We start from the raw sequence: 20,042 nt of genomic DNA on the forward strand, positions 1-20,042 counted from the left end.
AAAAATATGAATTCTCTTCCTCAGCCCTTCACGCTGCCTCAACTGCCTGGATGTACCAGCTGCAGGCTGGAGGTGGCTGGTGGTCTTCTCGGAGTGGTGGCATCCTTCGTGTACAAAGGGCTGGTCAAGTCTTCAAAAATAGCTGCTTCACCTAGGGAAAGATAGCACAGGACCATGCTAGCTGTATAAAAAGTGAGGGTGCTGTTTCCTCCAAGACATTTCTGGGTCAGTTGTACTAAAGAGATAAATCTGGTTGTCTCAAGAAAGATCGTAATGTCCACTTGTCATTGGGTCAGTGCCTGGTATAACATCTACAGTCTCCACGTGACCTCTCCGGACTGTCCCTCAAGGAGCAGGTTGGCAGGAAAACTCTTGAGGTTTTGATTTGCCCCGTGTGTTAATGAGTTTCGGCTGCTGGTTTAGGGGATTTGTTTTTCTTGTTTCCCATGGGAGTTTATATACAAATAATAGTCCGTGTGTTTACCCTCCCTTCTCCATCCCAAGGTACCTTGATGCTGGTTTAAAACCCATGTGTACGTGTGTGAGATTGGGAAACAGCTATATTTGCCAGAAAATTTGCAAGTTGGTGCTTTCTTTTTCCACCCAGTAATGTCTTCAACTTGGTAGAGGTGTATAAAGAGATTTTTACTGGAAGGAGGGATCCTTCTTCCCTTCTGCTTGCAGCACCGTACTAGCGAGAGGTTGGACTGGGGATGGGTGGGGGCTTCACCCCCTTGGCAGCTTCATGTCCTGACACTGGACATTGCCCCAGTGCTGATGTGAAGATCTCCAGACGTTTCAGTACCTACGCAAGGCTCGTCAGGGTTTTAATTCTCTTCCTTTGTGTGAGAGAGAGTAATTTGGAGAGACACTTTCTCTCCATCTCCTGCTAGAGGACATGGTAGCTCTTTGGTTGATGTGGAAGCACAGGATGTTTCTCACTCCACGTTTAATCGCAACCTTTCACTGGTGGCAGGTTGTTCTCTTTGGTGGCTCCCAGGGCTCTTAACCCGTGGGTCACCATTAAACATCTCGGTTTCTGAAGCCGACAGAATGGTCTGATTTCACACGGATGCTGGTTTCACCAAACCCCTCCGTTGGCACTTCCCTTGCGAGTTTTGTGCTCTTCACCATTACAGAGATGATTGGGTTTGTCAGGGAAGGGAAGAAAAGTGTCCCCTTGGGTGCCTCCTCAGGGGTCCCCCCGGACACGTTATTAAAATTCCTTTCGACATTGGATTTTCCAGCCCTTTTTGAGGAGCGGTGTTGGGCTGGGGGAAGGGAGCCGAGCTCTTGGCTTTTCTAGCCAAACATTTGGAATATTTCTCTGAAAACCCCTGTTGACACTTTCTTCATTTCACCCTGACAGCTTGAATTAGGTTTTATTAGGAAGCTTGGCTACAAAGCCGGCAGCAAGTTTTCTTTCTCTTCTCTTTCTTTTTCTTCTTTGGTTGTCATTTACCTTGCACCCTGGAGTGATTGGGGTCAGCCCGTCAGTCACGGGAGGCCTGAAGGTCATGACTACTGCTATGGGATACGGGACATCAGCTGTCATTAACCCAGACAGTTCGTTTAAATACTCTGCGGTCTTTTCCTGAAGAACAGAGCCCTGTGGCAGAGAATTTAGCTTGTATTTTTTTTTTTTTCTAATTATTTTTTTAAACTAGCTCCTTGTAGTTGTTGGACGGGAGTGTTCTCCTTTATGCAGATAGGCTTGTGAAAGTTATTTTGCTTTGCAAGTATTTGAGGAAAATTTGGAGCTTACTATGCATTTATAGGGGTTGCAGTATTTTTTGGTTTGGCTCTATTAATTTGATCAGGAGAAAGAAAAGCTCCTTTACATTTTCAGCAGTTCTGCTTTTGTTAAAAGTGTGCGTTTGAGCTCATCGAGGAGATGTCTTTAAAAGTATCCACTCGCTGGAAGGCTTCCGCCGACTCTGGTGGAATTTCCCATTTGAAAGATAGGGAATATCTTTGGAAAACAGTGGGTGGAAGGATGAGATGTCAGCTCTAATCTACCAGGACTTTGCTTGGGTTTTTTTCAAACAAAGCACCAATCCTGAAAGCACTTGGGATATAATTTTGAAAGTGCTGAAAATAATTTAAGTACGTAAAGTTCTTAAAAATAAAGTAAAATAAAAAAAATCAGAGGCTTGGATAACTAAATCAGGTTGGACCTTTGGAAGCCCACTTTAGGAGAGAGGAGATCAATGTGATTTCTTTGATAGCTCGTGTTATTGCTTCTGTGTTACTAGCGGTCTGCGGTTGTAGACCAAGCCTGGTAACGAAGTTGGTAGATCAAATTGACTTCAGACACACGCAGTGAGCAGCCCACATGAAAAATATTGTTCGTCTGGGGGTCTTATTTTCTTCTTGCGCATTGAGAACTGAGATCCGACCTTGCTGTTGAGTCAAGACCCAACCTCTACTTCACAGTCAAGAGTCGGCCTCACACAACTGACTGGGACCATTACTGTTTGCTAACTGGCCCTGCTGGTCTGGACACTGGGTCTGGGCTGTTGGTGTGAGCTGCTACTTGGTTCATCATTTCAGCTGGGCAAGGCAAGGGCTAATGCCCATCGCTGCTGTTGCCACCCTCTTCTCTTGAAACAAGGAAGATTTGGAGGATTGCAGTCCAGCACTTGGTCAAATCCTGCTCTTTTTTTTTTTTTTTTTTTTTTTTCCAAGGAATGCTTCCATTTTTTTCCCCTTGCTCAGTGTGTGGACCTCATGGGAGATGTCATGGATCCTTCTGCTCCGGTGGAATCCACCCACAGGAGTTGCGAGGCTGCTTGACCCACCATGTAACTCAAGCTAAAAAATCAGGTTGTAACTTAGGCAGCCAACAAACACAACGAGACTGGGAAACCTTTGGAAATGGTGCTCGTATGCAGAGGAAGCTCGGTTAGAAGTGCTTTGAAGAAGTCAAAGCAGCATGGAAGTGCTAAGCAGTATTATTAAGCACTACTTGTTTATGCCCTGGAGGCTATCACGCTTGAGATGTTCCCGCAGCTGAAGTGAGCGATTAAAGCAAACCCTCGATTTGCAAAGCGTTTGGTGATACGGCAACCTCGTGCCGTCAGCACTGGCTGCGGCATCGGGCAGAGGCCGGCAGCATCCCGCTCCTGCCAGCAGCGTGACTGTCTCAGGGCGTACACCCAGCCAGACAGTAACTGGCTTGTTTAATTACGACGCCCTGATGACAGGTTGACATTTGAATTAAAAAAAAAAAAAAAAGCAAGCTTTTTCAGCGCAACGTTGTTGGTTGCTGTGTTGGTTTAGTGAGAAGAGCTGACGTCATGTCCAAACCCCCATGTTTTCCTTCTGTGCTTTCTCGGTTCCGGTAGATGCTGGAAGCTCCGGCCACCAGCTCCTCTTCCAACCTGCGCCTCCACCGTCCTTAGGGACGGGCTCTGTGACTCCCTCTGTATTTCATTTTGGGATTTCTCAGGGAAAATCCCGAAAGGGCCACAGTGCTTGTACAAAGATAGAGCTTTGTGTATTGTTTGCTCCCTACGCAATTGTTTCTTTACCCGCTCTGAGCGTGGGTCCAGCCCTTTTTGCTCCCCAGCCTCCTTCCCCGGTTCCCACACCACTCCGGCAGCAGCAGGCAGCTGCCCCTCGTGTCACGGGGTTCCTTTGTACCCCCCCTTCGCTTTAAATCTCCTTTTTACCATCTGTAGATCATCACAGGGTTAGATTTTATTGTACTTGCTATATTTAACGGTGCTATTGTCTGGTAGAGGGGTCTGGGGACAATCTGGTTCTTCCTGGGGGATGATGGAGGGCCTGGGGGGGGTGTGCATGCATGTGTGGTGGGTTTGGGTTGGGGGGGGGGGGTGTTTGTTTATCTTTAAGTAAAACTTTATTTGAGAGTCCTAGCCATGGTACAAAGACCTGGAAAATTACTTGGCTGGTTTCTGCTCCCCCCCACATTTTGATTTCTCTTCCGCACTTTTAAAAACCCAAGTGCGTCACCTTGGACCTCACATCAAAACCCTGCGAGCAGGAGCCAAGGGCTCCGTCTGGGACGTGGAGTGGGCTAGCCCTGAGCATCGCTAGCACAAGATGTGCTTCCTCACAGAGCAGGAGGAAAATAAACTCACAGGGATCAGCGGTGATGATCTAGAAGAGAGCCACACGAAGACTTTGGCTGATGACGTTGAATTTAAATTATCAGGAGCTGGGTCCTGCCGAGCTGCTGGCCCTGCTCCGCTTGCGTCCAACTGAGAAGGAGACACTGGTCAACCCTTGGCAGGCGTGTAGCTCAGAAAAACAGACTTCTACACATCAGGGAAAAGGAAATATTAGAGAAAGCTGTCGGGGAGCGCAGCGTGGGGAGCAGCCGCTGGGCGTACGGGGAGTTGTGCAGCTGGGCTTTTCCTTGGGAAAGCTGCGGCAAGACACGGCTTTCTCGGTCTCGTGGAAATGCAGACATGACTTTGCTCAGAGATGCGAGCGGCGGGTAATATTTGCCGCTTCTCCCGGGAATTTGAGGGATTTCAGTGCAATTCTCGTGTAGCAGCACAAGGAAAGTCCTGAATATCTTCAAAAACTGAGTTGACTGAAGGATGCTCAGGGAGGAAGAGCGGGTCCAGGAGGCTGCTGTTGGAGAAGGCTCAGCCTTGCTTTCCCGAGCGTCAGGCACTGATGGACCAGGGCTTGGCTCAGTGCAGCTGCTCTAACGTTAAACAGGCACAGAAATTCGGGAGGTGTGAGCTGGACAAGGGCTGGCAGCACCCATCCCTGCACCAACAGGCACCCCAGTAGCAGCACCCCAACATCTCCCACCTCGCACGCCAGCAGTGGGGTAACTGCAAGGTTTGTTTTTGCTTCTCCTGTCCATCCCTGCTTTGTAATCCGGCCCTTTTGTCAGGTAACACAGGACGAGGAGCAAAAGGTCATGAGCTTGATTTACCGGGAGCCTTAAAGTTCTTAATGCTTCTCAGCTTTCCAGTTGGAAATTCTCTTGGCCCTCAGCTGCCTGTCACTGCGCTGCCAGACATGAAGCCCCGTGGTGTCCGGGCTAATGCAGGGCCAACGACAGATCAAAGGAGCCTGTGCTGGGGTGGGTTTCCAAAACCTCCTTCAGAAAGGAGAGGTCGCACCTTGCTGGAGTGCACGTTGGAGGGGCAGCAAAGACCGCGAGCATGTTGCAAAAGCTTCTGGTCTGATGCAGTTAAAGAAAAAGCCATGAGAAGGTTGCAGGGGTGGCGTTTTGGGGGTTTGATTTGGTTTCCCCCCCGCCATTGTATGTCTCTTGATCCCTTTCTCCTTGCGTACTGAACGTGCGGAACTCCAGCGTCGCGTGCAGGGCAGTGGCTGGGCTGCATGGGCTGGTGCTGATGCTGCGCGCAGCTCTTACCCACGCTGGACCATCCCCTCGGAGAGGAGAGGCTCAGGGGTGTAGCTCTGCCTGTATTAGTCCCTCTTCCTTAGGGACACACGCACAAAAAGGCTTAAATTGTTGGTATTTTGGTATATATTAGTATGTCTGTGCCTGTAAGTGGTCCACGGATGATCAGCCAGCAGAGGATGAGGAAGGAGACCAGGTGAGGAGGGCTCCAAGTGATTTTCTTTTCACAGAGCGTTTTGCAAATCTCTCTCTTAAATTCTGCTTTTCAGCTCCACCGAAGTTGATGATATGATTAGAAAATCTACGAATCTGCTGCTGACCCGGACGCTGAGCAACTGTTTACAGAATGTCATCAAGAGGAAAAACGTCGGGCTGACGGAGGTAGGACGCGGATTCGAGGAGACTCAGTGCTAGGGCAGAGTGACAGAAGGGGCTTTGGTCCCTTGGAGCTCCTTACAGCACCTTTAGGTGCTGGTTTGGAGCATTACTATAAAATAATTGGCTGGAAAACAATAATGGAACCACGCAGCGTTGCTGTACAAAGCAAGAAATGCTTTATATTGTGGGAAAGAGGAAGCTTTTTTGCTGTTGCTGTTGGCATTGCTTCTCTTTTGAATTTTTCGGAGCATTATACGTCTGAATTAGAGTAAGAGGACTTCAAGGAGCACCAGAGGAGAGCCAAGAAGAGGATGGGGGAGTGGTCCCGGTCTGTACGTGATGTTTGAGCAATTTCAGAACATTGCTACAGTACAATCTCGATACCGGTATTTTCGTATTGATACTTTTTTTGTGCACAAAGTCAGATTTCTGTGAAGTTTAAGGCACGTAAATCATGGCTCTTTGGGAAGGTGTGTGGTACCCAGGGCAGTTCAGATACCTTAGTGGGACCTCTGTGTGCTCTTACTCAATGAGTAGATATTAATACAGCTGCACTTGTTCAATTGACTGTACTGTAGAAATGTGTCCTGTTCTCCGGACACTAAATACCCTGTGGAGGGGAGTTGTGCAGAGTTTAGTGCCTTTACAGCGGTGTGTATTTATACACCATGCTTCCGCAGCCCTTTATCTCAGAGTCTGGAATCTCTCTGCTCCCTGGGGGCAAATTCCTCTTCCCTCCTGCTCCTCCCAAGGCTCCCGCCGCAAAGAGGAATGCAACACTACCCCTGCGCTATTCATCCCCCCAAAATGATCTTCTTTGCTGCCGTTGCAAACGTTCCCACAGTGTGATTGAGCGTAGGAAGGGCAAACCCAGCGCGACAGTCCCCTCAGCCGCTTCTGCCCAGGTTAGACGGTGTAGATGTTTCTTGGCATCTTTCACGTTGAGTGAAGGTGGTGCCTTTCTTTGGGCTGAGAGTGGCTTCTTCCTGTGCTTTGGAGCTGAAGAGGACTTTTGCGAGGACAACCTATGTAGTACAACCTGAGCTTAAAGTAAAGATGTCGTATGTCCAGAGACTGGTGTTCATCTCTAAATTTCTTCTCATATTTTCACCCTCTTGTTCCTTACCACTTACCAACGTACAACCAGCTCTCTCCTGGGCTGATCTCTACCATCGTTTTTTTCTAATTTGGTTGAAGAACTACTTTGAGCATCTTCATCCCCTCCTGCCTCTTTTCTCTTGTAACCATTGACCTGTTTGTCCAAATGGAAGCACGCTGCGTTTTTCTTCTGAGGTTCTCAAATCCTTCCCACTTAAGAAGAGACATTGATGTGACTGCGTGGAGCACAGGAACCAAAGGGCGCGTTGAAGAGTCCCAGATGATACCAGAAGCGTAGTTCTGGTGTCAAAAGTGATTGCAAAAGGTATTTAAGTACCTTGCGTAACTATCACTTCCTAGATTGAATTTTTGCACACGGCAACACCGTCTGTTTCTGGGCACTCCAAATGTCATCTTCCAAGCAGTGGACAAGGTAATACAAGGCCATTTACCACCCTTCCTGGGCTGTTAGCCTCTTTAATTTATTTTTCATTGCTGGTTTTTGGGGCTACCTCTTAGCAGGGAATGTTGACGTTTGCTACCAAGTCTGCTCCAAGTAATCCTGATGTTTTGAATAACCCTGGCAGCCCGCAACAAAAGAGAGGGAAAAGACGCTACGATTTTTTTCATTTGAATACCTCAACAAGAAGGTCTTACCCCTCAGAGTTTCAGAGAAGATCAGAACTTGAAGGAGCCAGAGAGGGAGCAGGAAAACTCATAGCAAGTGGTGGAGCATTCAGGGCCTTCAAGTTTGATAGCTGATCTGGCCCAGCAAATTGTGATGATCAGAGAAGAGTTTTAGGAGGAATTTCACACAGTTGGAAATACCTAATATTTAATTAACTTGAAACTGTAGGAAAGTAGATGACGATCATGATATCAGGGCTGTCTGAACCAGAGAAAGGCAAACACATGAGCGCTTGTTTGAAGGCAAAAATCAAGAACAGAATTAACCCAAGGAATTCAGAAATGAGAAGCTCCCCCCTCAGTTACCTGTGTAACACATTTTAGGGACCAAGTACAAAACAAGAGGAGTTCAAATAGATTGTAATTTGATTTCTTTAGAACAAAGATGTGACTGAAATTGCAGAAGCGCTGGCTGGAAGGGACCTCTGGAGGTATCTAGCTCAGCGTCTCAGTGAACGTGGGATTATTACTCACTCAGATCACGTCAACTATGGCTTTTTCTACCCAGGTTTTAATTTCTCCAAAACATAGGTCCCACAGCTTCTCTGGGCACCCTGTTCCAGTTCTGCACTACCTTCCTAATGATTCTTTTCCTTCCTAATAGCCAAGATGAACCTCCCAAACTACGACCATTGCCCCTTCTCGTGTCATCTGGCACGAACAGTGGTTGGACGCTATAATCTTTGTAGCGTTACTTCAATATTTCTGTGCCTGCAGCACTCAAATCGGTGATTAATCCATCTCATTCAGAAGATTTGCGAGTGTTTCAATATAATTTCTTTAGAGGAGGTAACTGCAGAGTGCCATACCATACTCCAGCAATTAAATTATATCAGTCCAGAGCATTGTAATGCCTTGTGTGTCTGCGAGAAAACTGTTTTGGCATGATATCTGAGCTAGACAGTATTTGGAAAGGTTTTGTTATAGCTTATGTTGCACCTTGAAAATATTCACAGCGGTCTGCTTGGGGAAAAAGGTATCTGCTTAAGGACTTAATGGTGCTTCCAAGTCAGTGATCCTAAGTCCGGATCGGTTTGCTCTGGATTGTCAATGTTTGTGTTGGTTGACTTCAGCGGAGGCTTTTACTCTGTAGTTGCCTTTAATGTCCTGAAATGGTGCCATGTGAAGGCAGCTGAGAAGACAGCATTAAGAAAATTGCAGATAATGGGGGGTATGATAACCAAAAAGATACCAGGGTGAGATCTGCTGTTCACCCACACCACCCTCAGAAAAGTAAAACCTTGTGGTTTCTCTGTTAAATGCTTTAAAGTGACGTTGTTCGGTGTCACTCAAGATACGGGTTATTTAGGGTTCATTAGCGGACAGAATACTTGTGACTTGACATGGCATTTTTTTGTAAGCCTGTTGTATTTGAACTGCACTGAAATGAGCACTGACAGACGGCTGAATGTAGGAAAGTCATTAAAAAAAAAATCTTTTGTAGTATTAGTGGCTGTCATGGGAAATGCTTTCCCCCCCCAAATTATCTTTTATTTAAGTTTCTGATGTTGTTAAAGAAGGAGAGCTTTTGAGCGTGTAGCAAAGCTTAGAATGTTTGTACAGCGTCAGCTTTTTGTGCCAGAAGTTCTTATGAATTGGCATCCATTAACCTGGCATGTCCCTGGCTTGAGGAGCACGACGGTTGAATACCTTTTTTGCCTTTGCAGCTTGTACAGATTATTATAAATACGACCCATTTGGAGAAATCCTGCAAGTTCCTAGAGGAATTCATAACCAATATCACTAATGTACTTCCAGAAACTGTCCACACTACGAAACTCTATGGGACCACGACCTTCAAGGTGAGAAGGCTGGTAGATCCACCTCCGGGGAGTCGCTGTTGATGTTTGGTTGGAGAGTATCTGCTTTCACAGCGCGTGTGTGGATGTGTGTGTGTAGGGAGCTAAGCTGAGCTGACAGGTAATTTTGTCATATCCTGGGAAGCTTACGCCATCAGACTAGGTTTTGGGTTTGTCCTTCGGAGCATTACTTCTGTCGAGATCGTGAGCCTTTGTAGCCCTAATTTACAGGCTGTGACTGCAGCACTTATTATCTAAAGGATTAAGCAGCTTTTAAGCAAAAGTCTGATTTTTTTTTTTTTTTTTAATGAATTTCCATTTTGCTGTGTGAGCACCGTACAGTGTTACGCTCGTCTGGCCATGAACGCAAGCTCTCCTCTTTCACCCAAGAGGAGAATAGATTTTCAGAACTTGTATTTCTGTATCTTTCCATTCCTTTTAGCATTATCCCCTAAAAATCAGGGCTGGCAGAAACTGCTAGACTTCCCAGTCTTTAAATCATAACCCAGGAATGTCCACCCAGATACTTGATATGAAATCTTAAGGCTATAATCAGGTCAACTGTGGGGTGCCTGATTAGTGTCCCGTGACAGGAGGGCAGGAGATGGCACCGAGAACAGCACCGAGGACTCGAGCAACAGTAGGGAATTGCTTAGGTGAGGTTTGCCCTTGGAATAACTCAGCAGGAGACTGAGGGAAGTCCAGTCGTTGTCCCTTCTGGCACCATCTACCTGTTTGGCCTAAGAGTGAGTTTTCCTACCCTTATTCTGGCAGGGAGGCTCCTCTGTGGCTCTCCTGCACCCCATACCTGCACACAGTTTGCTGGCTCTCAACCTTTTTTCATATGGGACGTTCCTCTCCCATCTCTCTCTCTTCCATCCTGCACTAGATTTGTCCTCCTGGTCCCCAGGTTGCATCAGAGGTAGAGACCAGCTTGATCTTGCCTACCAGTGACCTGGTGGCACATGTCCCACCAGCCTGAGCTAACCCGAGGCTGTAGCGGCCACGTAGCTGCCTACAGGCACTTTGTCTTGTGCTGCCTCTAGGGCTAAAGGTTGGGTCAATCTCACGTCCTGTTACTGGTGTAGACTTGTGGTGTGGAGACTGCATCCCACGTAACGTCGTCTTGTTTCCCAGGATGCCCGCCACGCTGCCGAGGAGGAGATTTACACTAACCTGAACCAGAAGATAGACCAGTTCTTGCAGCTGGCGGACTACGACTGGATGGCCATGGAGCCAGGCAGCAGGGCCAGCGACTACCTTGTGGATCTCATTGGCTTTCTACGCAGCACGTTTGCTGTGTTCACCCACCTCCCGGTAAGCAACCTCCACCGATTTGCTTTCTTTTTCTGTCTGGGGAGCGCACGGGCATCTGATGGCGCTGTTGAAACTCATGGTTGCCCAAACTTTATGGAAGTGGGACCTTGTACTGTCAAGTGTTACGAAATAACAGATTTATTTATGAAGCAAGCTGTTTCATGTGTAACCTGAAGTTGGGCTTCAGTCTCCCCAGGAATTTGCAAGTCTACATATACATGAATGAGGGAAATATCGCAGTGCACCATGTGGAAGTAGGATCATAATTCACTAGCCACCTTTATTTTAGATCAGTTAACTTTCAGCTTAGTGGGCATTCAAGATTTTTTTCGAGAGATCCCGGTATCAGAGTGTCTATTATTTGAACTGCAGACATATTTCCAAATGTTTGTCAAGTCACTGGATGCCTTACATCAAAATATTGCTCTGCGTTGGAAGGCAGCATATGTTTCTTTCTTTTCTCTGCTGTCTAAAATATGCCTGTGTTTATGCTGTTATTGCGATCAAAAAAATATATTTTATGTTGTTTTTTGCAGTTGGCTGAGTAGTGTCCCATTGAATAGGAAAAATGTAATCATCAGGGAGTTTCATTTTTGCTCAAACAGCTTTTTTTCCTTTAAATAAGATTTGTTCTGAGCTGTCTGGATATATACTTACGAGTAGCTTCAATCAGCAGGTATTTTGAAAAAGCAAATCCACCAAACACTAGATTTGTCCTAAAAGCGATTTCAGATCTTTCTTCTTTCCTGGACTGTTATTTATTTGTTGTTAGTGGGTGCCCAGGATTATAGTACGCCGGCACACGCTGGGCACCTTCCACGAGCTTGGATGTAAACAGGAAGAAAAGACGGATCATACGCAACGGCAGTTTCCTTAACTCCATTCTGCTTGTTTCTGCCGCTGGGGTCGCTCTACTGGAAGGATGTTCAAGCACTCCAGAGCCGGTTTAGGAGGTGTGACAGCCCCAAAACTTTGCAGTCTCCTGCATGGCTCATGTCTTTGGCCTCCTCTATCACGGCAGGAAGTTTTGGTAGCGGGATGGAAAAATAAGGACTGATCTGCTGTGGATGGAGAAGCCACCAAAACAGAAATGAAAGTGGTTTTCCCAGTTCTCTGTACCTGGAGGTGCTGTTGAGGAGAAGGTGCTTTCTTGGCTCTCTTATCACTGGAACAAACTTCTAAATAAAGTGTTGCCTCCTGTGCAGAGAGGTTGGAAGAGCTTTTGCTCATCTTCTTGTTCAGGCCAGGTTTATTGGGAAAATGTCCCCTCCGTTGGTAGCCCTGAGCAGCGTGGCTGGTGGCCAGGCGAGCAGGCGTAGGGCAGGTGCCCTCTGGAGTCCGGATGTGCTTGGAGATGGCTGGATTCCTCAGCTGGTGGATTTTTCCTTAAAAAAAGGCGATGTGGCTGCACAGGGATGGGTTAGCACCTGGAAAACACTTCCACAAATCGTACTGTGGGAGTACTTACACAGGCAAGTGATGGAGTTTGACTTGGAGATTGGTCTCGGCACCAGAGCATGAAGCATGGCTAGCAGGAGAGGTGAGGACGGGGAGAGATGCCCACAGTGATTTATTAGATGGAGTTGGAGTGATTTATCTTCCTTAAATATTAATATTTCCTTTTCGAATAAGTCACAATTGTTTTGGAGACTGTGAGGGCAGCTAATTGGTCTAAAAAAGACCAAGACAGATCGAAGCAGCCTTTTCTCTTCCAGAACTGAATTAGAAAGGACCCAGCTGAGAAGAAGACTGTCTGTGGTTTGCCGTGGTGGAGGTGCCGGTTAACATGCCGGTGCTGTTCAACCAGCACACACGCAGCACCTTATCTTCAAAGCATTGCACGGCACTGGTCCTCCCCACAGCCCTGTGAGATAGGGGAGCCAAGTCAATCAGATGCTGCGATCTGATTTGTGAAGCTGTAGGTCTGGTTAAAAGGTTCGTAGGAGACGTAGGTCTGGGATTTTTTTATGTGTGTTGGAGTTTCTTCCTTTAGAGGAGCGCTACGAAGATGCCGTCATTCAATGTTGCTGATGGGTCCCCACATACCCTTGCAGGCAACGGTGGGTGAGAGCAAGTCAGAACAAAAGTCAGAGTACATCAAAAAGGCCCCCAGCTTCCTTGGTGTCTCTGCTGGTTTGTTCTTGTGAGCCTCAAGGGCCTTTTTTCCAGTGGTTTATTTAGAAAAACGTGAAAATTTTTGCATTTTGCTAAATGAAATGTAGGAGATAAACATGTAGAGGCCCACATCTGCCTAAACTGATGCCGCAGAATAGCAGAGATGTTTCTGACAGCACCAGTTCTGTGGGACGAGCTTCATTTGTGAAAGAAAAGAGTGAGAGGGGTTCAAGAGGGCGAGGAACTGTCTCCCAAAAGGGTGAGTTATAAGTAAAAGAGGATATTGCAGGAGTGCTAGTGGCAAGGGAGAGCTGTTTCTATACTGCTAGTCTGAATCCAGCCCAAATTATTTGCACCGTAGCGTTATGGTCTGTCCGGTATGAAACGAGTTAGCAGCCTGTTCCAGCTATAAAATATAGGATTTCCACACTGCTAGTAGCTCATGAGGAAAAGCAAGTGACTGTGCACCATCCTTGGAGACTGGAGCGTCGTCTTGTCCCTAGAAGTGACCTCCGTGCAACACGGTCCCTTCCTGTCCTCATGTCCTTTCCTGGTTTGGAAATGCCCCTGTCTTCCAGAGCTGGTACCTTCATGTTGGCTGAATTTACACAATTTTAAAATAAGTGAGAAATGCTCTCCTAGTATTTGAACTCGCGGCAGTTTTTTAGAAGAAAAGAGATGACTAAGTGGCAGGAGCCGAGCTACTCACCTGCCTTTTGTCACGACAGTAATAACACCGAGAAAAACCTTCACCTGCTGATCAAAGAAACTCAGCCCAGGCATGTCGACGGTTACTGTGCTAAAATTACACCAACAAAAAGTGCCGTCCTGTAATAGAACGGAGCCGAAAGTCCTGAGCCTGCAAAAATGCAGGCGGCTCCTTGACGGGTGTGAGTAATCCCATTGTCTCGGATGGGGCTGCTCGTCTGCAGGAAACCTTCTGGGGTCAAGGCTCCAGCTCACTGCAAGGCAGCTCAAATGGCCTTGAGGGTCCGGTTGACTCAAGTCAACGTTTCGGAGAGGGGGTGAAGAGGTGCAGAGATGCTGAGCGAGCTAAAAGGTGACGCTAAGCCAAAATTTGGGCATTAGGATTTGTGTTTCCCTTTTTGGATACACGAGACTGAATTTTTCCTGTATTTACTGGGGGGAATGCCAGAATGGTTGAGGTTGGAAGGGACCTCTGGAGGTCATAGAAAGGTTTGGGTGGGAAGGGGCCTTTAAAGGCCATCTAGTCCAACCCCCCTGCAATGAGCAGGGACATCTTCAACTAGATCAGGTTGCTCAGAGCCCCGTCCGACGTGGTCTTGAAAGGTCCCAGGGATGGGGCATCTACCACCTCTCTGGGCAAGCAGGTCATCTGGTCCAACCCCCCCTGCTCAAGCAGGAAAAATAACCCAGACCAAAGGGAGTCCTGGCTCATGGCGGGGGAAGAAGAGTTCAGGGTGAAGTTAATGGGGTTTTGGTGCATACCGCTGCTGCACGAAATTTTCATGGTGGTTTAGAGCCACAATTCAAAAATGCTCCGCTAAGTGCCCAAAATGTCTCAAAGCGAATAACACGCTGGTGGAAATCAAAGCATAATTAACATTTGGCTTCAAGGCTGCCCTCTTCCTGCGTTAACCAGGGAGAGTCGGTTACTGCCGCTGCTGAGCTTATTAACATGGGATGCTCGGGCCTCCTTTAAAAGAAAATTAGGTTTTTTTTAGGAAAAAAAAACCCAAAAACCTTTAAAAAAGAAAAAGTATTTTAGGAAAAAAAAAAAAAAAGGTGGTTTCTGGTTTTCAGCAAGTAAAGGGCCGTGGCCTCAAAAATTAACAATTCCAGCATAATACTTTTAAAAGAATGACTGAAAAAGCCTTTTGTCTTTGATGGCTGATTGTTGTTTTTATTTCTTGTTAGACAAGTTAATGTAAATCGCATTGACAGGGCTACTCCAAACACACTGATTTGTTGACATTAAGCTTCTCAAAGATGGAGGGTTGTGTCAACACCTACAGTGAACTGTCAGGTTAACAAAGCAAGGATGTTTTCTTGGGGGAGGGGAGCAGAGTTGGGGGAAAAGGGGGGTGTTTTGTTTTTATTTTAAGTTTCCTTTAATCCTCTGTTAGTCTTGTATCTTGATAACCTCCTTTGGAAGGTAATCAGGGCAGGTCAAGAGGTGATGCTGACCTGGGAAGGGGAAGCAATCTTTCAGCGATCGAACAAACTCTAACCTCTGCCGTCTTGAGCAGTTCAGCATGAACTCTCTGCAAAGGGGGTTTTGGGTTGAGGTTGGTTTTTGGTTGGTTTTTTTTTTCCTTTTGTGCTTATTTTTGCCAGATGGCAGGCACAGATTTCAGCTGGAGCTGCGCGAACGCTGCGGCCGCTCTGCCTGCAATGTTTTTGCCTTATTCACCATATTGGCATCTCTTCCCCGTTGCAAATAAATACGCCGGCCACGGCAGCTCTTGCTTCGGTAGAAACAGCTTTGGAGGTGTTTATTTTCTTTTTAAAGAGAACGATTGCCTATGTTTTTATTTAAAAAGCCAAATCCCTCTGTAATATTTTAAAAGGGAAGGCACTGTGCGTGGAAGTAAAATGTCTTGAACTTTGGACCAACTACAGCCTTGACCACGTTGGGAGGGACCCAAGTGGAAAATAACCGTCACAAAAACATCATACGAGCACCAAAGACACCTTCTTTAGATTTGCACAAGCTCTGTCTGTGCTTAGATAATGTCCCCTTGCCCTCAGAAGAGCTGAGCAAGTTTTGCTTGAGCTGATCCCTGCTAGGGTTTGACATCCATCACCTCCATCTTACAGGTGGGAGAGCTGGGGCACGTGGATGTTGACTTGCAGAGCGTACTTAGTAGCAATAAAACTGGTCTTGTGGTACTTTGATTTCCTCCTCATCCTCCTTAAACCAGGTTCAAGGAACCCGTATTTTGCTTTTTTAATACTCCGCCGGTGCCTTGCTTGAAGCATTGATGGGTTGTAGGCACTTAGGGGCGATGACCGATGTGTACCTCTCTGCCTTTCTCGCTTGTTGCTTTGCTGTCTTCTGCATTTGACTTTAAACTCCCTGTATTGTCCTCTGTAGGGGGATGTAGATGTCCACTCTACCATGTCGGTGAGTACAAGACTGTGTGTCGTGCGCGTTTGGTCTGCTCTGCTCGCACCTCAAGTGTTAGAGAGTGAGTTGAACCAGAAAAGGTCCTTAGGGAGGAAAGGAAAAGATGGAGTAGAAGTTTAAATCGATAAGATAGAGACCAGGGGAAAGGGTTTCCTTCCAGACAGGTCGCCCACAAATGCGCTGTTGCAGTAGCGTTACTAAATTGTTGCTTTTAGAGCACGTCGCATTTAACTGGCTCCTTTTATCCCCCATGCATCCCTAAATGTGCGGGGAATTAGGGGAAATGCCTGTTATTAGGGAAAGCGTGATGGGATCTTCAGCCTCGGCTTGAAAGAGAAATGATCTTTGTAAAACCCCCCCTTGCTCCCTCTTACTTTGTTCAGACAAATCCCCCATGGGGATTTCAGCCTGACGTTCCTCCTGGTCTACGTGCTCCGACCCGGGGCTCGGACCACTAAGCCTTCCCTCCGGCTGGAGCGGTAGAATAGTATTTTATCGAGAAAATCACGTGGGTTCTTGACGTTTTCTCTCGCCCTCTTTGGATTAGGGCAATTAGCACAAAGAAAGCAAAGGAGACCTTTCGGACCTGCCTTCTGGTTCAACGAACCCCTCTAATTGTTGTCATTTCTGCTTGTTTCATGTGCGGGAGAAAAAGCTGCGGCATTTCTGTGGATAGATCGCAAACAAAGTGCTCTCGAGCTACCTTGTTTCCTCTATTCCCGTGTCTGCAAGCCAAAGCACGTGCGAGCAAAGCGCGTCTCCTTTTTTTTTTTTTTTTTTTTTTTTTTTTGTCGGTGCAGCCCTGCTCGACGCATTTGTGCGATGTGAGATGCGGCCGGCGCGGAGGAGTAGCCTCTACCCCAGCTTCTGCTTTTCTGCCTTTAACCCCCCGCTCTTCATTTTAATGCTGAGCTGCCACGGTAGTATTGATATTTCACACCGCGGTTGGGTGCTTGTACCCCTTTTCCTGGAAACTGAGCATAGCTAAGCCTTGAGTATTTGCAGGCTCTGGGCACCTGGGGGTTTCTAAGTCAACATTGAGGTCTCAAATCAACGCCAGCTTCTGGAAAGAAAGAGCCTTGTTAAAGCAATTTGAGGCCAGCTTCCATCAAAGCCGTGGCTCGGTTGCTGGCAGGGCTGCGGACGCTGCCCGCGCTCCCGGGGAGCAGGCAGGGATGCTTCGGGCATCCCCCCACGGCCGCGGGTTTCCAGGAACGACGTTGAACGTCGACCATCCTACGTGGTGTCCTTAGGACGTACCCTGAGAGAGACAGATGCAGAAAGTGGTATTGCCTCTGGCTTTTCAAGACTTTCAACCGTTTAGAAGCCAGATGTATTTATTTCTTTAATTGAATCCAGTGCCTAGACAGCTATGGAGTCAGCTTCCTATGGAGAGGGGTGCATTAGTTTAATTAAGGTAAATCAATGAAAAATAATACCTGGAGGTCCCCTGGAAAGGGTCAGGAATGGAGTAATCCCTTTATATGGTGGGACTTTGCTAGCCTGCTCTTAGTTGGTTTTGTTCTTAACTGCAACAGATTCTAATTTTCCTTTTAACCCTTCTAATTTTGTGTTCTCTAGGTAGTTTGTATTAATTGGTGGAAATAAATCACTAATCTGTCTGTCTAAACGAGATTGAAAAATAAAAATCCGATTGCACAAAATAGCAGGACAAAGGAGCAATTGTAACGGAGTTTAAAATGTCCGGTGGGAAGTAGTTGTGGCTAATCCTGGAAGTTTCTTGGTGGTTTAGATACAGACACACATAAAAAAAAAAAAAAACAAAAAGAAAAAAAAAAAAAAAAAGAGTTGCCTGGAATGCAGACATGGACGGGGTAGAAGCAGCATCCAAAATCCTCCCTGTATGGTCCTCAGGGGCTTTCTCTGCTCTCCAGAGGTGATCCAAGTCTCTTGGGGGGTTTGTGTGGACCAGTTTGCCCTGAAGGTTGGGCAAAATGCCCCTCAAAGGAGGGCGCGTGGTGGGGAGGAGATGGGCTGGTGACTGGAGCAGCGCTTGCATGGCTGTGTGGTCCCGTGCTGCCCGCCTGGCTGCGGTCTGGGGGGCTCTGCGTTACTTTCCCGGTCTTCCCAAGCGTCTCCGAAATCCCAAATACTTCCCAAAATGAAGGGGTCGAAACAAGAACGAATGGTTGCATTAAAGCAAGGAGCAAAGCATTGAAATACGGTGGATTTAGCTTTGTTGGCTGGAGAGAAGGCTGACCTCTGATTAACCCAGGAGCGCTAGTTAACTCGAATCCGGGTAAGCCAAGTTATCTTGTAATTACATGGTTTCTTGTCTGCTTTCAGCACTTTGAAAATTAATTGAAGCTAAAATGCCCAGTCCCATAAATCCTTTAAAGCAGGGTGTGCACGCTTCCCTAGGTACTGCTTCCCTTTGTGTAGTCACCTTGGCATGTTTGGCTTTGATTTTTCTTTTACAAACTTAGATTTATAAAGCTATTTTATGCTTACTTTTGCATGCACGTACATACACAAAGAATCAGATGTGCGGTACGGGGAATTTGGCAGCCAAAAATCCATCCTCAGCGTAAGGAATCCAAACGTGCCTGCTGCTTCCTGCACCAGAGCCCTAGCCTCTACCTTCCAAAAACCCAAACAGAAGTAAGGGTTGGGGTTTTTTTTTCCCCCTTTAGCGAATTTAAGTGAAACAATAGACTTTGCAATTATATGCTTTCCTCTTATTTCATCCGCTGGCAACCTGGAATCTTGTAAGGCTTCTCTTAAATTGTCAACACGCAAAGGAACCCCGATGAACACCACGTGTGCTTCCAAAGCCCCCAGCTATCTTGTTTGACTTGCCCACGGGAGGAGACCCACCTGCCCTGGAGAACCCCACCCTGCCCACGCAATGGCCTTTGGGGTCCCCGTGCAGAAGTCACTTGGACTGAGGTTGCACGGAGAAGGGTTGGGAGCTCGTGCCCATCACTGGGAGCCGACAGCCGCCTGGGTGCCATTGAGTGCTCTTGGTGTGGTCGAAGTGGCTGTAATTAAGGAGACGTCGTTTCGTGACCATCATAGGGGCGCCTTTACGTGGAGATATGTTCTCCTTGGATCTTGCAGCCTAGGTTGGATGTGAGAGCAAAAGAGAGCAAGAAAAGCATTTAAAAGTAGAGATCCTTATGGATGTCTCATGATCGCCATGGCCTTTCTTGATTGCGTTTCATGAATGGCAATAAATAACGAGAACCGGATGGGTTAATTAAAAAGCAAGGTAACAGTAATTTCTACAGCTTTCACCATCCATCTTTTTCTTCTCTCTGTTTTCCAACTATAACATCTAAATATTGAAAACGGAAACTTAACGTATGATTTAGGTTTTGGAAAAATGTAAAACAAGCTGAAGTTTCATACGCTGCTTCTGTCGGTCACTCGGTAATCAGCTCCACTTGAGGTGGGGGGGGGGGAAATAAAAATCTCCCGAGTTGGATATTGATGGCTCATGGAATAGAAATGGAGTGGGCGGTTGTCTGGGGTTTTTTTGTTTTGTTTTGAGCTCATCTTTTTTTCCAGTCTGTTCAACATCTGGGCTTTAAGTCATGTATTAGTTGCGTTTCCAACAGGCAGCCGTACGTCACGGCAACACGCCGACCCTTCCTTCGGCGTCTCGGCAAGCAGAAATCTGCGTAAACGGGGAATCTGGAGCATCCGTGTGTGTGCGAAGGGTGAGAAACCCTTGGCGTTGGTGTGCCGTGCTCCAAGCCTCAAGATCTTTCTCCTTTTATTTATAACATCAAATTATAATTATAAAATGATATAGGAAAGATGAAGTGATTCAGTTCACTGTCTTTAAGTCTTCCTATTGCCATAATTGGCAGATGCTTTACCCTGATAAATCAGCAGAAAGAAGCGTGGTTCTAGCTCTTCATCCGTTAGGGAAAAAATGAAAAAAAAAAAAATCTGTATTTAATCAACTTTTTGTTTCCAAAATGGCAGCTGCTTTGTATTTAATGGAAAATCAGGCTCTTCCCAATGGAAAGAATGTTATTCCCAAAGCGAATACAAAAGAAAATAAAAGCCACAAAAGAGGAGGATGAAATATGTCCTTTTTTTTTTTTTTTTTCCCCAATTTTTTTTCTCGTTCGTTCCAGTTGCGGAGCCGCGCGCTCCGATCACGGTCGGGCCATGGCTCTGGTTTGCGTCAAGTAACTCGAAAAGTCTC

At 46.7% G+C, this 20,042-nt stretch overlaps 1 protein-coding gene across 5 annotated transcripts in view; it reads left to right on the top strand.

Moving 5' to 3' along the window:
* Nucleotides 1-20,042, top strand: part of EXOC6B (exocyst complex component 6B) — a 307,042-nt gene that overhangs the window by 187,561 nt on the left and 99,439 nt on the right. For all 5 annotated transcript variants that reach the window (XM_075752860.1, XM_075752862.1, XM_075752864.1 and 2 more), the window contains 3 exons: nucleotides 5,626-5,737; nucleotides 9,187-9,321; nucleotides 10,456-10,635. In XM_075752860.1, coding sequence (XP_075608975.1) covers nucleotides 5,626-5,737; nucleotides 9,187-9,321; nucleotides 10,456-10,635 — 427 coding nt within the window. The remainder of the gene's footprint in view (nucleotides 1-5,625; nucleotides 5,738-9,186; nucleotides 9,322-10,455; nucleotides 10,636-20,042) is intronic.

The sequence above is a fragment of the Balearica regulorum genome, chromosome 4, assembly GCF_011004875.1.
Source record: "Balearica regulorum gibbericeps isolate bBalReg1 chromosome 4, bBalReg1.pri, whole genome shotgun sequence".
Classification (NCBI taxonomy): domain Eukaryota; kingdom Metazoa; phylum Chordata; class Aves; order Gruiformes; family Gruidae; genus Balearica; species Balearica regulorum.